Below are 13,720 nucleotides of genomic sequence, written 5' to 3' on the forward strand. Positions count from 1 at the left end.
ATATTGACATTTGGGTGTCATAGCGTGTCAGCACTGCTGCCAATCAATAGCCTCTGATGGACTGCTTCACGCATGGGTTTGATCCAGAGGAAGTGTGAGCAAAGTAGAACATAAGCAGCCGCTGATTGGCAGCCGCTGTCATGTGGCATTCCAATGTCAGGTGATCTGGCGCCAACATCACTGGAGAGGCACCAGTGAATATAAGGTTTCATTGGGGTTTTTGTTTTGTTTTTTTTTTACTTGTGGGCCTATAGTATTTAAGAAATTGTCTAAGGAGAGGACACCCTCTAATTTCTATATAGGTTTTGTGCTCTGTAGAAGAAACTTTAGCTCCAATTACTGTTACAGTAAACAAGTCATCAGAACAGAATGCTGAACTACAGGGCTACATTATGTTAAACAGTAGAGAGTCACAGTAATAACTTTGTCTTATTTTGATCACCTTTATCAAAAGGAGGGAAAAGAATCGCTAATAAATGGCAGCTTTGCCTATGGAGGAGGTCATGGATCACCTTGATTTCTCCTACAGACAGCATAAATGAGGAGCTATTCATTAGTACTAGTTAATGCTGCCGTTTTTACAGGGCAGCAATAGAGAAAATACTATAATGTAGGCTTTTCCTTAATACACCAGCCCATTTGAGCTTCCAAATCTGTGTCCTGATAGTTAAGGTGGAAATCCACCCAATAGTGATGTAAGCTAGGATTGTTGCAAACCACATTCAGGTGAGGTGGGACAATGCAGAAATTACTTTAAAAAATCTCCACCATAACCGTCTGGAATGGTTTAAAATGCAAAAAAACAAACAACAAAAAAACATTGCTCCACCTTCTCCTCAATCGGCTAACGAACCAGATCATAGATGGTCATTTGTAGTTCCAGCATCCTCTGAAATGGGTAAGCATGACATTCTTCCACAATCCTGTTCTACACTGGGGAAAACGGGTTCCGCTTTTGTGTGGCATATGTGTATTGCTCCTTAGGAGGTAATCCTAAATACACAATGAGAGCCCTTATTCACAAATGGCGAAAACATGGAGCAGTGGTGAACCTTCCCAGGAGCGGCCGGCTGACCAAAATTACACCAAGTGCTCAGCGACAACTCATCCAAGAGGTCACGAAAGACCCCACAACAACATCCAAAGAACTGCAGGCCTCACCTGCCTCAGTTAAGGTCAGTGTTCATGACTCCACCACAAGGCCGGGGTCACACTTGCGTGTGCAATGCGAGAAACTCGCATGAGTCTCTCTCCTCAATACCCGGCACAGTCGCCGGCAATCGGGACCGGAGTGTGTGACTGCATGTATTTCTATGCAGCTGAACGCTCCGGTCCGAGTGCCGGCGGCAGTGCCGGGTATTGATGTGAGAGACTCATGCGAGTTTCTCGCATTGCACTTGCAAGTGTGACCCCGGCCTAAGAAAGACACTGGGCAAAAATGGCCTGCATGGCGGAGTTCCAAAACGAAAACCACAGATGAGTAATAAGAACATAAAGCCTCGTCTCAGTTTTGCCAGAAAATATCTTGATAACCCCTAAGATCTTTAAGATCTTTGGGAGACTACTCTGTGGACTGATGAGACAAAAGTTGAACTTTTTGGAAAGTGTGTGTCCTAGTACATCTGGTGTAGCAGTAATACAACATTTCAAAAAAGGAACAACATACCAACAGCAAAATAGGGGTTATGCAGCAGGACACTGATCTAAAACATACCAGCAAGTCCACCTCTGAATGGCTTAAAAAACATAATTTGGAGTGAACTAGTCAAAGACCTGACCTTAATGAAGTTGTTCAGTACTTGGACAACTTCTTGTCATACCCCTCGCTTGACCTCCATAATAAAGCTTATACTCACCTCCTGTGCTAGCACCATTCCCCCGCTGTCGGCAGTTGCTCTCCCCGGAGCTCTCGTGTGGTGTTGGGACACATAATGTCAAACGCCCAATCAGTGCTGGCGCTGCCGTCGGACAAATCGAACATGAAGAGGAAGTCCAGGATCAGCTGCAGCCCGGACTTCCTCTTCAAGTTCGATTTGTCTGAAGGTGGGAACAGTGACGCCAAGTGTCACAACACAGCACGAAACCTCCGGGGAGAGCGACTGCCAACACCGTGGGAACGGCGCAGGAGGTTAAGTATAAGCTTTATTATTTTATAGGGGCCAAACATTTTGATCAATAAGGGGTTGTCCTAGTATTGGTCAACCCCTTTAATTCGATTGAGATGCTGTGGCATGACCTTAAAAAGGCGGTTCATGCTCGAAAACCCTCAGATGTAGCTGAATTACAACAATTCTGCAGAGATGAGTGGTCCAAAATTCCTCCAGAGCATTGTAAAAGACTCGCTGCCAGTTATCGCAAACTCTTGATTGCAGTTGTTGCTGCTAAGGGTGACCCAACCAGTTATTAGGTTTAGGGGCAATCACTTTTTCACACAGGGCCCTGTAGGTTTGGATTTCTTTTTCCCTTAATAATAAAGACCTTTATTTATAAACTGCATTTTGTGTTTACTTGTGTTATCTTTGTCTAATATTTTAATTTGTTTGGTGATCTGAAACATTTAAGTGTGACAAACATGCAAAAGAATAGGAAATCAGGAAGGGGTGGGGGGGATGCACTCCAGGTTCTGGCCCACATCCTACATGTGCGATTCCCGGAGGAAAAATTGGCATCCAACTGAGCATGCCATAATGGTCCTAGTGCAAGGTACAAAACTAATTTGTATGTGTCTACAGCAGAGTATTTAGGCCATGATCACAAGAGGCTGATTCTCTCATGCGAGAGACAATCGTAGTACAGGTGATGAGAAGATGGGGAACCTAACTTCTCCATTTTTCTGAGTCCGCAGACCGAGTTATACGCTCTTATTTGAGCGACACTTAGGGTGAGAGATTTCCCGTTCTCCACTCTTTTACACTTATGCGGGTATTTTATGAAGAACCTTATTACGTGCTTTGGTAGTCAAGTTGCATCTAAATCCTTTTTCTTCAGTCTTTGCCATTGTTGAGGCACATGGACCCTCCAGGAAATGAACCACAGTAGCATTTACCTTTCTAAACCGTGGAGAGAGATGCATCAAAACTACTAAGAGAGAAAAAGTGAGCAGTTGCCCAGAATATCTAATCAGGCCTCTGTCTTTGTTATTAAAAGGACATTTAAACAATGAGCGCAGTCTATTTGGCTGATTTAGGCTTTGTTCACGCGCAGTAGTGTTCAGTTAGAAAGGATCCATCAGCCATCCACTGGCAAAAACATGGAGCAGTAAGCAAAAAACGGATCTGTTACAGATTAACTAGATCCAGTGAGCTAATTAACGGATCCGTTTTTAACAGACTTCAATGTTACAAAAAACGGTTCCAGCAAAGATCAGTTATTTTAAAATGGATTAAGAAGATGTGTCTGCACAATGTTTTTGACAATGGACGGCTGCTGGATCCATCTAGCTGATCACTACTGGACATATGAACACGGCCTTCGGCAGCCGCACTCTCTCTCTGCACTATTCGGCGCGCTCTGGTTTTAGCCCTTTGGATATATTCCTGGAAAACCCCTTCGGCTGGGTTCACACATTGGAAAAATCTGCTCAGTTTCTGCATATAAAGTCTGCACGTATTTCCTGCAGTGATTCATTTCTGTTTGTGCATTTTTAAAGTGATGAAGTCAATGGCCAATATCTGTACCAGCAAGGAGCATGGCCACAACAGAAATCTGTCAGACGCCCCCATTATTAACCCCGTAGTCAAAAGAAATAAAGAACTTTTGTGTGTTTCTTTGTAAAAAAAAGCAATCAATTATTCTCTTTTACCCATTTATTACCATAAAAAAAAACTAATCCACAGGGTCTGCCAAAGTCCATATGGAGGTCCCACGACAATCACCGTCTTCTTCGTCCCGTCTATGGAGCCCAATTCAGGGAACTGGAGCTGCAGCCACTGCCGGTTCTCACCCTGCGCAGTGCGGGAACCCAGCTGCTGTGACAAGCGGTGAAGTCAGTAAGGTTACCGCAGTTCACAGCTGCTGAACCGCAGTAACCTTCCTGACGTCACTGCTTGTCACAGCGTTCTCGTACTGTGCAGTGAGACCCGGCTGTAGCTACAGCTCCAGTTCGATTTATAGCCCACCAGACACAATACGAGCCTCCACATAACCTCTCTATGTACACTATAGCTCTGGTGCTGGGACTGGGAGGAAATTAACTTTATTCCATCTGGCAGTCTCACTCTTTCAGTCACGTGGGTAATGCCGGCGTGGGTTCAGTCATCACTCTGTGTATAGGGAGAGGTGGCTGTGACCGTGCCCCCTGCACTGACTGACAGCTAACTATGCATCAGAACCTGCTGTCAGTTAGTGAACACCTGACTGAAAGAGCGAGACTGTCAGATGGAATAAAGTTCATTTACTCCCAGCATCAGAAAACCCCGTATATACAGGGTGCAGTATACACAGGTACTACACACAGGGTGCAGTATATACAGGGTGCAGTATACACAGGTACTATATACAGGGTGCAGTACATACAGGTACTATATACAGGGCACAGTATATACAGAGTGCAGTATACACTGTGTATACTATAAACTGCATATACTGCACCCTGTATATATTAGTACCTGCTATGTGTAATATACAGCTACTATATACAGGGTGCAGTATATACAGGGGGTGCGCTATACACAGTTCTATTGTGAATAGATCAATATATCATGAGAGAATATGAAGAATAGATCATGTCACATGAGCACTGCTGCAGAGTCAGATGGCCACTACCAGCACTATGTGCAGGCTTACCGCAGGCACTGGGCAGCAGGGAGTGGGACTGGCCTTCTCTCTCACACACACTCTAATGGTGGCCGCCAGCCTCTCAGAGAGTAATGGCCGCCGCTGCCGCTCTTCACAGCGCTCTGCTCTGAGGTTTCATACAGAGGTCAGAGGCGTGCTTACTTAGCACGCTGTACATGACACACCTCTGAACTCTGTCTGAACCCTGGCTTATCCAATCCCAGCGCGCCGCCGGGTGTCATAGCAACGCAACGCTGCCTGCCTCGAGTCAAACGTCCCTGTCAGGCTCTGACTCAGCCTGCAGTGAGGGCGGCCGGCCCTGAACTGTTGCGAATTAACCTGTCCAGGGGGCAAATGCCTCTCTGCCCACCCGGCCCAGCCCGCCCCTGCCTGTAGTCTTCATATTTTTCAGCATGACAACTTGGACTTTTTTGTGCATGGACTTTAGGAGAGGTTTCTTTTGTGGACGACACCCATGTATGCCATTCCTCTGCAGTGTACGCCATATTGTGTCATGGGAAACACTCGCCCCAGTTTGGCTTTCTACTTCTTTATCTAACTGCATTGACCTATATATAATTCATTCTCTATGGAACTGCTCTGTACTCATTCTGTACATTTATACATTTAGTGGGGCTTAAGGGAATTATTATGCTTGTTACACATCACATCTGTAAATGCGCCCACTAATTAGACTTTGGTTAGGGAAATTTTAAAATATAATAATGATAACGATCCTGCCTAGTGACAAGATTACTTTACAGGCATCTGGAGAAAGGCACAATGCCAGTCATTCAAGGGTTAATTCTTTAGAACGCTGAGAGGGACTTTCTAGCCAATGAAGCATCAGCATTAAACACCTGTGGTAACTACGGCAACTGTACTGATGTCATAAACACATGCATCTATGATAGAGAAGAATCCGGAACCACAGGTCACTCAGCCGTAGGAGGAGCCGTACTTGATGTGTCTGGAGACCTGGAGCTTCATCACTCCACAATGGGAGGAAGGGGACACGGCCTAGCCAGCCAGATCAGCCATACCACCTAGCCAGCCAGATCAGCCATACCACCTAGCCAGCCAGATCAGCCATACCGCCTAGACAGCCAGATCAAACTAACCCTAGCGATCAATGGGGTGACAGATGATGCAACCAGATCTCCCTCACGTCCGGTACTAGCCGCCTTCACCTTTATGGGTACGGCCTGGAGAGGTCGCATTAGGCCTCTCCATACAGCGCCCACACAGGGCTCCTGCTTTGACCATTACTGTCTGTTTTCTGGTGACGTAATGTGTAACCTGTGTGACTATATGATGTCACTACGATCATATCTATGGTGGATGTATATTAGGTATCACTGTAAATATGATACAATGTACAATTTGTGTTGGCATTATCCTTCTAAGCCCGAGGGAAGGGCAGTCCTCCAGCCATGGTTCCCTAGAGATTTCCACCACAGGGGTTTTTTTCTCTCCTAAGTGCTGAAGGATGATTCTTCGTGAGTCGGGGGTTGTGCCATTTTCAGTGTCTTTTCCATAGTAATTGGCTGATTCTAAATTTCAGACACTGAATGAAATAATAATAATAATGTGATTTGTAATACAATTCGGTCAATTTAACATCCAATAAATGTGTTTTGTGTGTTTCTTTCACAATCTTGGGTTGGTGGGATTTTTTGGGGAATCAGGATCCAGCATCTATGATCAAGAAATGAAGCCAGATGTGGCGTCAGAGTAGTTCAGATAATCTCAACTGTTGAGTCTGAGCTTATCCTTCAACAAATAGGTTCTTTTAGTGGTGCTTGACATCCCTCCTGACATGTCTGGTTAAATACATATTTGTATTGTCCATGAAATTACGATTTTGGAGCACCTCTTCTTTGAACTCTGCATTAACAGCAACATAGAAATTGCAGTAGGTTGCATGCTAAAAATGTAACCTTGAAAATCTAATCATAAGGGCAAATTGTGCTCCAGAAGGTCACAGTCTGATGCTTGTCAACCTTGCTCCTTGCCTTGCAGCTGGTAACTCACATGCTTTAGGTTGCTACACATAAGGGAAATGTTCACTAGCGGCAGATTTGCTGCAATCCAAAAACTCCATTCCTACTTCTGAATAGGGTCATTTACACAAGACGCATATGGATTGTTGCAAACCACATTCAGGTGAGGTGGGACAATGCAGAAATTACTTTAAAAAAATCTACAGGGTGTGGATGCACCATAACCGTCTGGAATGGTTTAAAATGCAAGAAAAAAAAAAAAAAAAAAAAAACATTGCTCCACCTTCTCCTCACTCACTCTCTCTCTGCACTATTCTGGCGCGCTCTGGTTTTAGCCCTTTGGATATATTCCTGGAAAACCCCTTAGGCTGGGTTGACAAATTGGAAAAATCTGCTCAGTTTCTGCATATAAAGTCTGCACGTATTTCCTGCAGTGATTCATTTGTATTTGTGCGTTTTTAAAGTGATGAAGTCAATGGCCAATATCTGTACCAGCAAGGAGCATGGCCACAACAGAAATCTGTCAGACGCCCCCATTATTAACCCCGTAGTCAAAAGAAATAAAGAACTTTTGTGTGTTTCTTTGTAAAAAAGCAATCAATTATTCTCTTTTACCCATTTATTACCATAAAAAAAAACTAATCCACAGGGTCTGCCAAAGTCCATATGGAGGTCCCACGACAATCACCGTCTTCTTCGTCCAGTCTATGGAGCCCCATTCAGGGAACTGGAGCTGCAGCCACTGCCGGTTCTCACCCAGCTGCTGTGACAAGCGGTGACGTCAGTAAGGTTACCTCAGTTCACAGCTGCTGAACCGCAGTAACCTTACTGACGTCACTGCTTGTCACAGCGTTCTCGTGCTGTGCAGTGAGACCCGGCTGTAGCTACAGCTCCATTTATACGCCAGTGTGAGGGAGCCCTAAAACTCATCCACATTCCTGGAACTGTAAAGGGCTGGGGATTTTAGGAGAGAAAAATCAGCATGTAGAATCCAGAAGCACAATGTGTAACCCACGCCGTAAAGCAATACTCCAGCATTTTTTTTTCCATTTCACCGCTGATTTGGTATAATAAATCCATGTTCCCTGCCCTTGTAATATACTTACCAGCCGCCATCTTCAGCTCTTCCTGGCGCCCCTCTGGTCCCAACTTCTGACTGATAGAAGTGATGGTCACAAGTCCTCAGTCTAAGTCTAGGAGATCCTCATTCTGCCCTCAGTCTTACATTGGGCAGTGACTTCCTGCTCACCCAGCAAACACTGGAACCATCCGGCGGGTCACAAACTGCAGAAGACGAGGGGAGCAGCGCCGATGCCAGAAAAGACGGCAGCTGGAAGATATAACACTAAGGGCAGGGAACATAAATCACTGGCATCACTCCTATGGTAAAACCAAAAACGTGGGCTGGTGCTTTAATCGGTGATTTCTTAAGGCTGGGTTGTGTATTTAGTGCGGATTTTAGGCATTTTCCACATGTAAAATCCACAGTGTTTCACAGTACAGTAACATACATCCACATGCTGCTTTTTTGCATGGAATCTAAACAAAAATGGTTTTTTATTGCATTTTCTGTGCATATTTTACCCATTCATTTCAATGGGGATCCTAGAACTGCAGATTACACCGCTGGCCTGGTATTTATTGTTGTTGCTGCATTTTGGGTGAGTTTGCACAAAGAACCGCATACAGGAATAAAGTGCAGCAAATATGCACAGATTTCAGAGTCAGAAACTGCAGATTTTAGTTGAGAAAGACGCAGCATGTGACCCCGGCCTGAAGGCACATCCCCCAACCCCATAGACACAGGGGCAGACAGCCCCCATTGGCCACCAGGACCTGTGCTGCTAATCAGCAGGAACCAGATCGGACGATGTGAGGAGCCTGCCATTAGGGTCACACACCGCCTGCAGAACACATCGCCCACAATGTCACCCACAGGAGGAATCCTCACCATATCCTGTGGGCTCTGGGTCGGGCTGGAAAGTGAAATGGGCAACCGATCTCGTCTGTGCCCGCAGCCTGTGCCGATCCCATCGGGCAATGCACTTGGCCGCCCGGCTTCCAGTCCCGATCACTGTCCTCAGCGCCGCCATGTTTACAGCCTGCAATGACTGAACGGAGCGCAGGAAGGGGGGCTAGCGAGCGACTGATCTCATTGGTCGCGAGTGTGGGATAGTAAATAAGAGGTGGAATCTGTTCAGCCAATCACATGCCAGTATTAGAGGGGCGCGGCTTTAGCGTCCTGTGACGTCACCAGCCCGGGCGGCCGTGCTGCTCTGAGGGAGTGAGGCAGGATGGCGGAGGGGGCTGGCCGGGACCTGCCCCTCATCCTCCACCACAACACCACGTGCAACTACACCAGTCACGTGCAATTTTACGTGTATTTTGACCACTAGATGGCAGCATACTAGACCACTTTATGAGAATCATATATTTGAGGTCTTCATATTTGTTTTAAGGCATGGATGGATTAAATAACATGCGGATGCATGCTCATCTTCCAGCGCCGCCATGGAAAGCCACAGGGAGGGCTCTGAAAGCAGTGTCTCACCCATTTAGAAGTCACAGCACTGTTGCAGTCAGTGATTGCCTGCAGTGGTAAGGTGACTAGAAGAGCACTTAAAGAAACATCATCTTCTAGTCATCAGACCACTGCAGCCAATTACAGACTGCAGCAGTGCTGTGACTTCCGAACAGGGAAGACCTCCTATTGTCCTGGGCTAGGTCCACTACATTTTGGAAGGTGAGACTTCCTCCATTTATTATTTTGAATCCATCCGTTCCTTAACCCCTTAGTGACCTAGCTAATTTTGATCTTCAGGACCAGGCCAAAATTATAAAATCTCATTAGTGTCACTTTATGAGGTAATAACTCAGGAAAGTTCCAAATGATCCCGGTGATTCTGAGATTGTTTTTTCATGACACATTGTACTTTATGTTAGTGATAAATTTAGGTCGATATGTTTTGCATTTATTTGTGAAACTATAAGAATTTTGGCAAAAAATTGGAATGATTAGCAATTTTCAAATTTTGTATCCTTAAACCAGTTAGTCATACTGTACAAAATAATGGTATAACATTTCACGTTTGTCTACATTTATATCACATTAGAAGGGTTAAAAGTTTCTAACCTTTTCTAGAACTTTACAAAACCTTTCTTTAGGGACCATTCGGATTTAAATGGACTTTGAGGGCCCTATATTTTGGAGACTGCCCAAAAATGACATCATTTTAAAAACCGCTCTCCTCAAAAACTTCCAAACTACTGTCAGAACATTTTTTAACCCTTCAGGCTAGGGCGTACATAGAAATCACAGGCCCTGTAGCAGAAGTTCTAATTGCCCCCCATTAGCCTCATAAGGTATGATGCCATGAAAAGTGCTCCCGCCAACACAGTATGATGCCCCATGGTGAATTCCTCTACATTAGCCTCCACAGGCACAGTATAGTGATCCTACTGTACCCTACCTCAACTCCTTAAGGCACAGTATGGTGACCCCAACACAGTATGAGCCTCCAATTGTGACCTCCACACAGCCCTCCATGCAGTATAATGGGCCTACTTACAGTATAATGGCCCCACACCTCCACACTGTATAATGGCCAGCACAAACCTTCCATGCAATATAATGGCCTCCACACAGTATGATGGACCCAACACAAAAATTCACACTGTATAATTGCTTGTATACAGTATAATGTCTCCTACATAGCCCTCCTAATATTATAATGGCCCCACATTGCCTTCAATATCGTATAATTGGCCCCACATGTTCTTCCATATAGTATAATGCTCCCCTTGTAATCCTCCATATATTATTCTGCACTCCCCATAGTTCTTCATATAGTATAATGCTAGCCCCCCCCCGTCAAAAAATAAAATAAAGGGGGGGTCTCATGGCATTACAGATCTTAGGAAGATTGAGGTTATCAGATATGCCCCTTGGGCTTTAATTTTGGGTTCAATCTCAGGTCAGTTTAAATGTACATGGTGAGCTATTTTTAGAAACTCTGGTTTTAACTGGCGCTTTTGGCGCCCATTTCAAATGATTTTTATTGGTGGTTATGGTTGTTGGGCAGATTTATTCTGCTATATATTTGCCAGCTTCTACCAGGGAACCTCATTCCGCTGGAGCAGTGAAGAAAAGAAGAGCCCCCTTTCCATGATGGAAGAATTACTACAGCAGCTGATCTCCAGAGCCGGCGCAGAGGGCGGGGTTGACTGGCTAAGGAGCTGCCTCGCTATAGAACCTTATGCGGTAGCTTCCGAAGCCGTCTCCCCCCCTCCCTTACCGGCATCCCAGGCTGAGTCCTCGTGTCAAGACGCTGCAGAGCCACCGTATGTCATCAGAGTTCCAGGCTCTCCGGCGCTGCCGTCACCGCAGGAAGGACCGCGCCCGACACAGAGGACCAGACGCCGCTCTCAAGCGCCCTCCAGGAAGCCTCGCGGTGCTGCATCCAGGAGATCTCGCAGCCCAGCGCGAGAGCTCACACAGCGTCCTCAGCCGTCGCCAGCCGCGTCATCAGTGAGCACTGGCAGCTCAGGGGTAAGATGCAGCCGTACAAGCGCTGCGGGAACCCCTCTGTCAGGCGCCCTGTCGGCGATGGCTGCGGCCTCCTCCAGCATCCCAGCTCCCGCACCGGATCGCGTGCTCCCGCAGCGTGAGGACTCCATCGGGTCAGGATCAGCTGGCTCGCACCGGCGCTCGCCCAACATGGAGGGCTGGAGCGCTGGCAACGCTTCTGGACGCAGCAGCGACGCCATCAGTAGGGGTGAGAACATTCATGTGCCCCTGTCTGTCTCGCACTCTGATTTTAAAAACATGATCAAGGATGTGGTTTCAGAGACACTGGGGGAGGTTTTTAAATCTCCTTCTCCCACAGTTGTCAGTTTTGACAACAGTCCTGGAATTTCCACATCCTCTACGGTAATTCCTCAGAATCATTTTAAAGAAGCTCTGACTTGTGAGCTTTCTCCCCTTGGTTTTCATCTCAGCTCAGCAACAAAGGAGCTGATTTGGAGTAACCAATATATTGATTTATTTTCTCTGCTTCCTCGCAGGGATCAGCCGGGTAGGTTGGAGAAGCGCGATGAGAAATCTGATTCTGATGACGTTAAACGTGGTCACATCAGATCTTTCAACAATTGGATACAGGCCTTTTCAATTTACTCGGCGGTCCTGGGCGAGAAATCACCCAATTTATGTAGTAAATTGTTTCAACACATTGATATAATTTTGGAGGCATACCGCAACTTTGGCGGTTTTGCCTGGATTAATTATGATGAATCCTTTAGGCAAAAGTTAGCTGTTCATCCTGACCTCTCCTGGGGTACGAAGGATGTGGGGCTTTGGATTAATCTGATGCTGCCTCAGAGACAGTCTTCAGCTAAACAGGTGTCATCAGCCCTCCCTAAGAAGGGCGTCTGCTTTGCTTTTAATGACTCTGTCTGTAAGTGGAATACTAACTGCAGATTTCGACATGAGTGTTCATTTTGCGGAAATGCGCACTCTATGTCACGATGCTTTAAAAAGCAGTCCGCTCAGCAAACACTTTCCAGGGACAGTAATGCAAAAAGCCTCGACCCCAGTGAAGCTGGAAAGACTGGTGTACTGGCTAAACAAGTACCCAGATCTTCTGAGCAGTAAATTAATTTTTAATGGGTTTTCTAAAGGTTTTTTTGTTCCTTCTTTTAAAGGGATCGGTTGTAAGTTGTTAAGGAATCTTCCCTCTCTGGCGTTTAATCCCGATATAGCTAGAGAAAATTTTTTAGCGAGCTGGAGCTTGGAAGGGTCGCAGGTCCGTTTACCTCCCCTCCTTTCCCAAATTTTCGTATTTCTCCTTTAGGTTTAGTACCCAAAAAAGATACGGGATCTTTCCGCCTGATTCACCACCTATCGTACCCCACCCGTTCATCTTTAAATGATGAGGTAGATAAAGACGTCTGTTCTGTTAGCTACTCATCATTTGATTTGGCCATAGACATGCTTAGGACTATGGGTAAGAACGCTCTTATGTCCAAATCGGACATTAAGTCGGCGTTTCGGTTATTACCTATAGATCCTAACGGTTTTAATTCATTAGGCTTTTATTTTGAAAACCAGTTTTTCTTTGACAAATGCCTTCCTATGGGCTTTTCCCTGTCTTGTTTCTACTTCGAGAGCTTCTCATCATTTTTGCATTGGATACTGGAATCCAATTCCCCCAATGTCAATATTTTGCATTATCTGGACGATTTTTTGTTTGTAGGCCCCCCTGAATCCTCAATTTGTTTAGATACACTTGATAGTTTTATTAAAATGTGCGATTATTTTGGCGTTCCCATTGCCCATGAGAAAACCGTTTTTCCTTGTAATTGTATCGAGTTTTTAGGTGTTACGTTAGACTCGGTTAAAATGGAATCCAGACTCCCGCTGGACAAAATTGTAAAATTATCCACTGCACTAAATAATTGTCTTACCAAAAAGAAGGTGACGCTAAAGGATCTTCAATCTTTACTCGGCCTACTAAATTTTGCTTTGCGTATTATTCCAATCGGTCGAGTTTTTTCTAGACGGCTTTATGATGCTACCAAAGGATTAACGTCTCCTACTTCTCATATCAGAATTTCTTCTGAGATGAAGGAGGATGTAAAAATTTGGTTAGAATTTCTTTCAGATTTTAACGGAAAGTCTTGCTGGCAAACTGCTTTTATTTCTGCTGACTCAATCCCCTTCTCTTTTTCAGTGAATTCCACTTCCGGATTGGCGTTTTCTTGTCACATCATTGGTGTTATGTTCAGTGGCCATCTCATTGGTTGGATTCTCATATCACAAATAATGAGATGGTGCTCGAACTCTTTGCAATTTTTTTGGGGCTCTATTTATGGGGCTCTTTGATTCAGAACTCCAGGATTAGCATCTTTTCATTGAATCAAGGAGTACTTCTCTCCATAAACAC

At 45.2% G+C, this 13,720-nt stretch overlaps 1 protein-coding gene across 1 annotated transcript in view; it reads right to left on the bottom strand.

Moving 5' to 3' along the window:
- BCKDHB (branched chain keto acid dehydrogenase E1 subunit beta) overlaps positions 1-8,919 on the bottom strand; it is a 301,882-nt gene extending 292,963 nt beyond the window's left edge. The window contains exon 1 of the mRNA XM_077289825.1: positions 8,731-8,919. Coding sequence (XP_077145940.1) covers positions 8,731-8,872 — 142 coding nt within the window. The 5' untranslated portion in view covers positions 8,873-8,919. The remainder of the gene's footprint in view (positions 1-8,730) is intronic.
- Positions 8,920-13,720: the final 4,801 nt, after the last annotated feature.

This window comes from Ranitomeya variabilis, chromosome 2 (assembly GCF_051348905.1).
Source record: "Ranitomeya variabilis isolate aRanVar5 chromosome 2, aRanVar5.hap1, whole genome shotgun sequence".
NCBI classification, from domain to species: Eukaryota; Metazoa; Chordata; class Amphibia; order Anura; family Dendrobatidae; genus Ranitomeya; species Ranitomeya variabilis.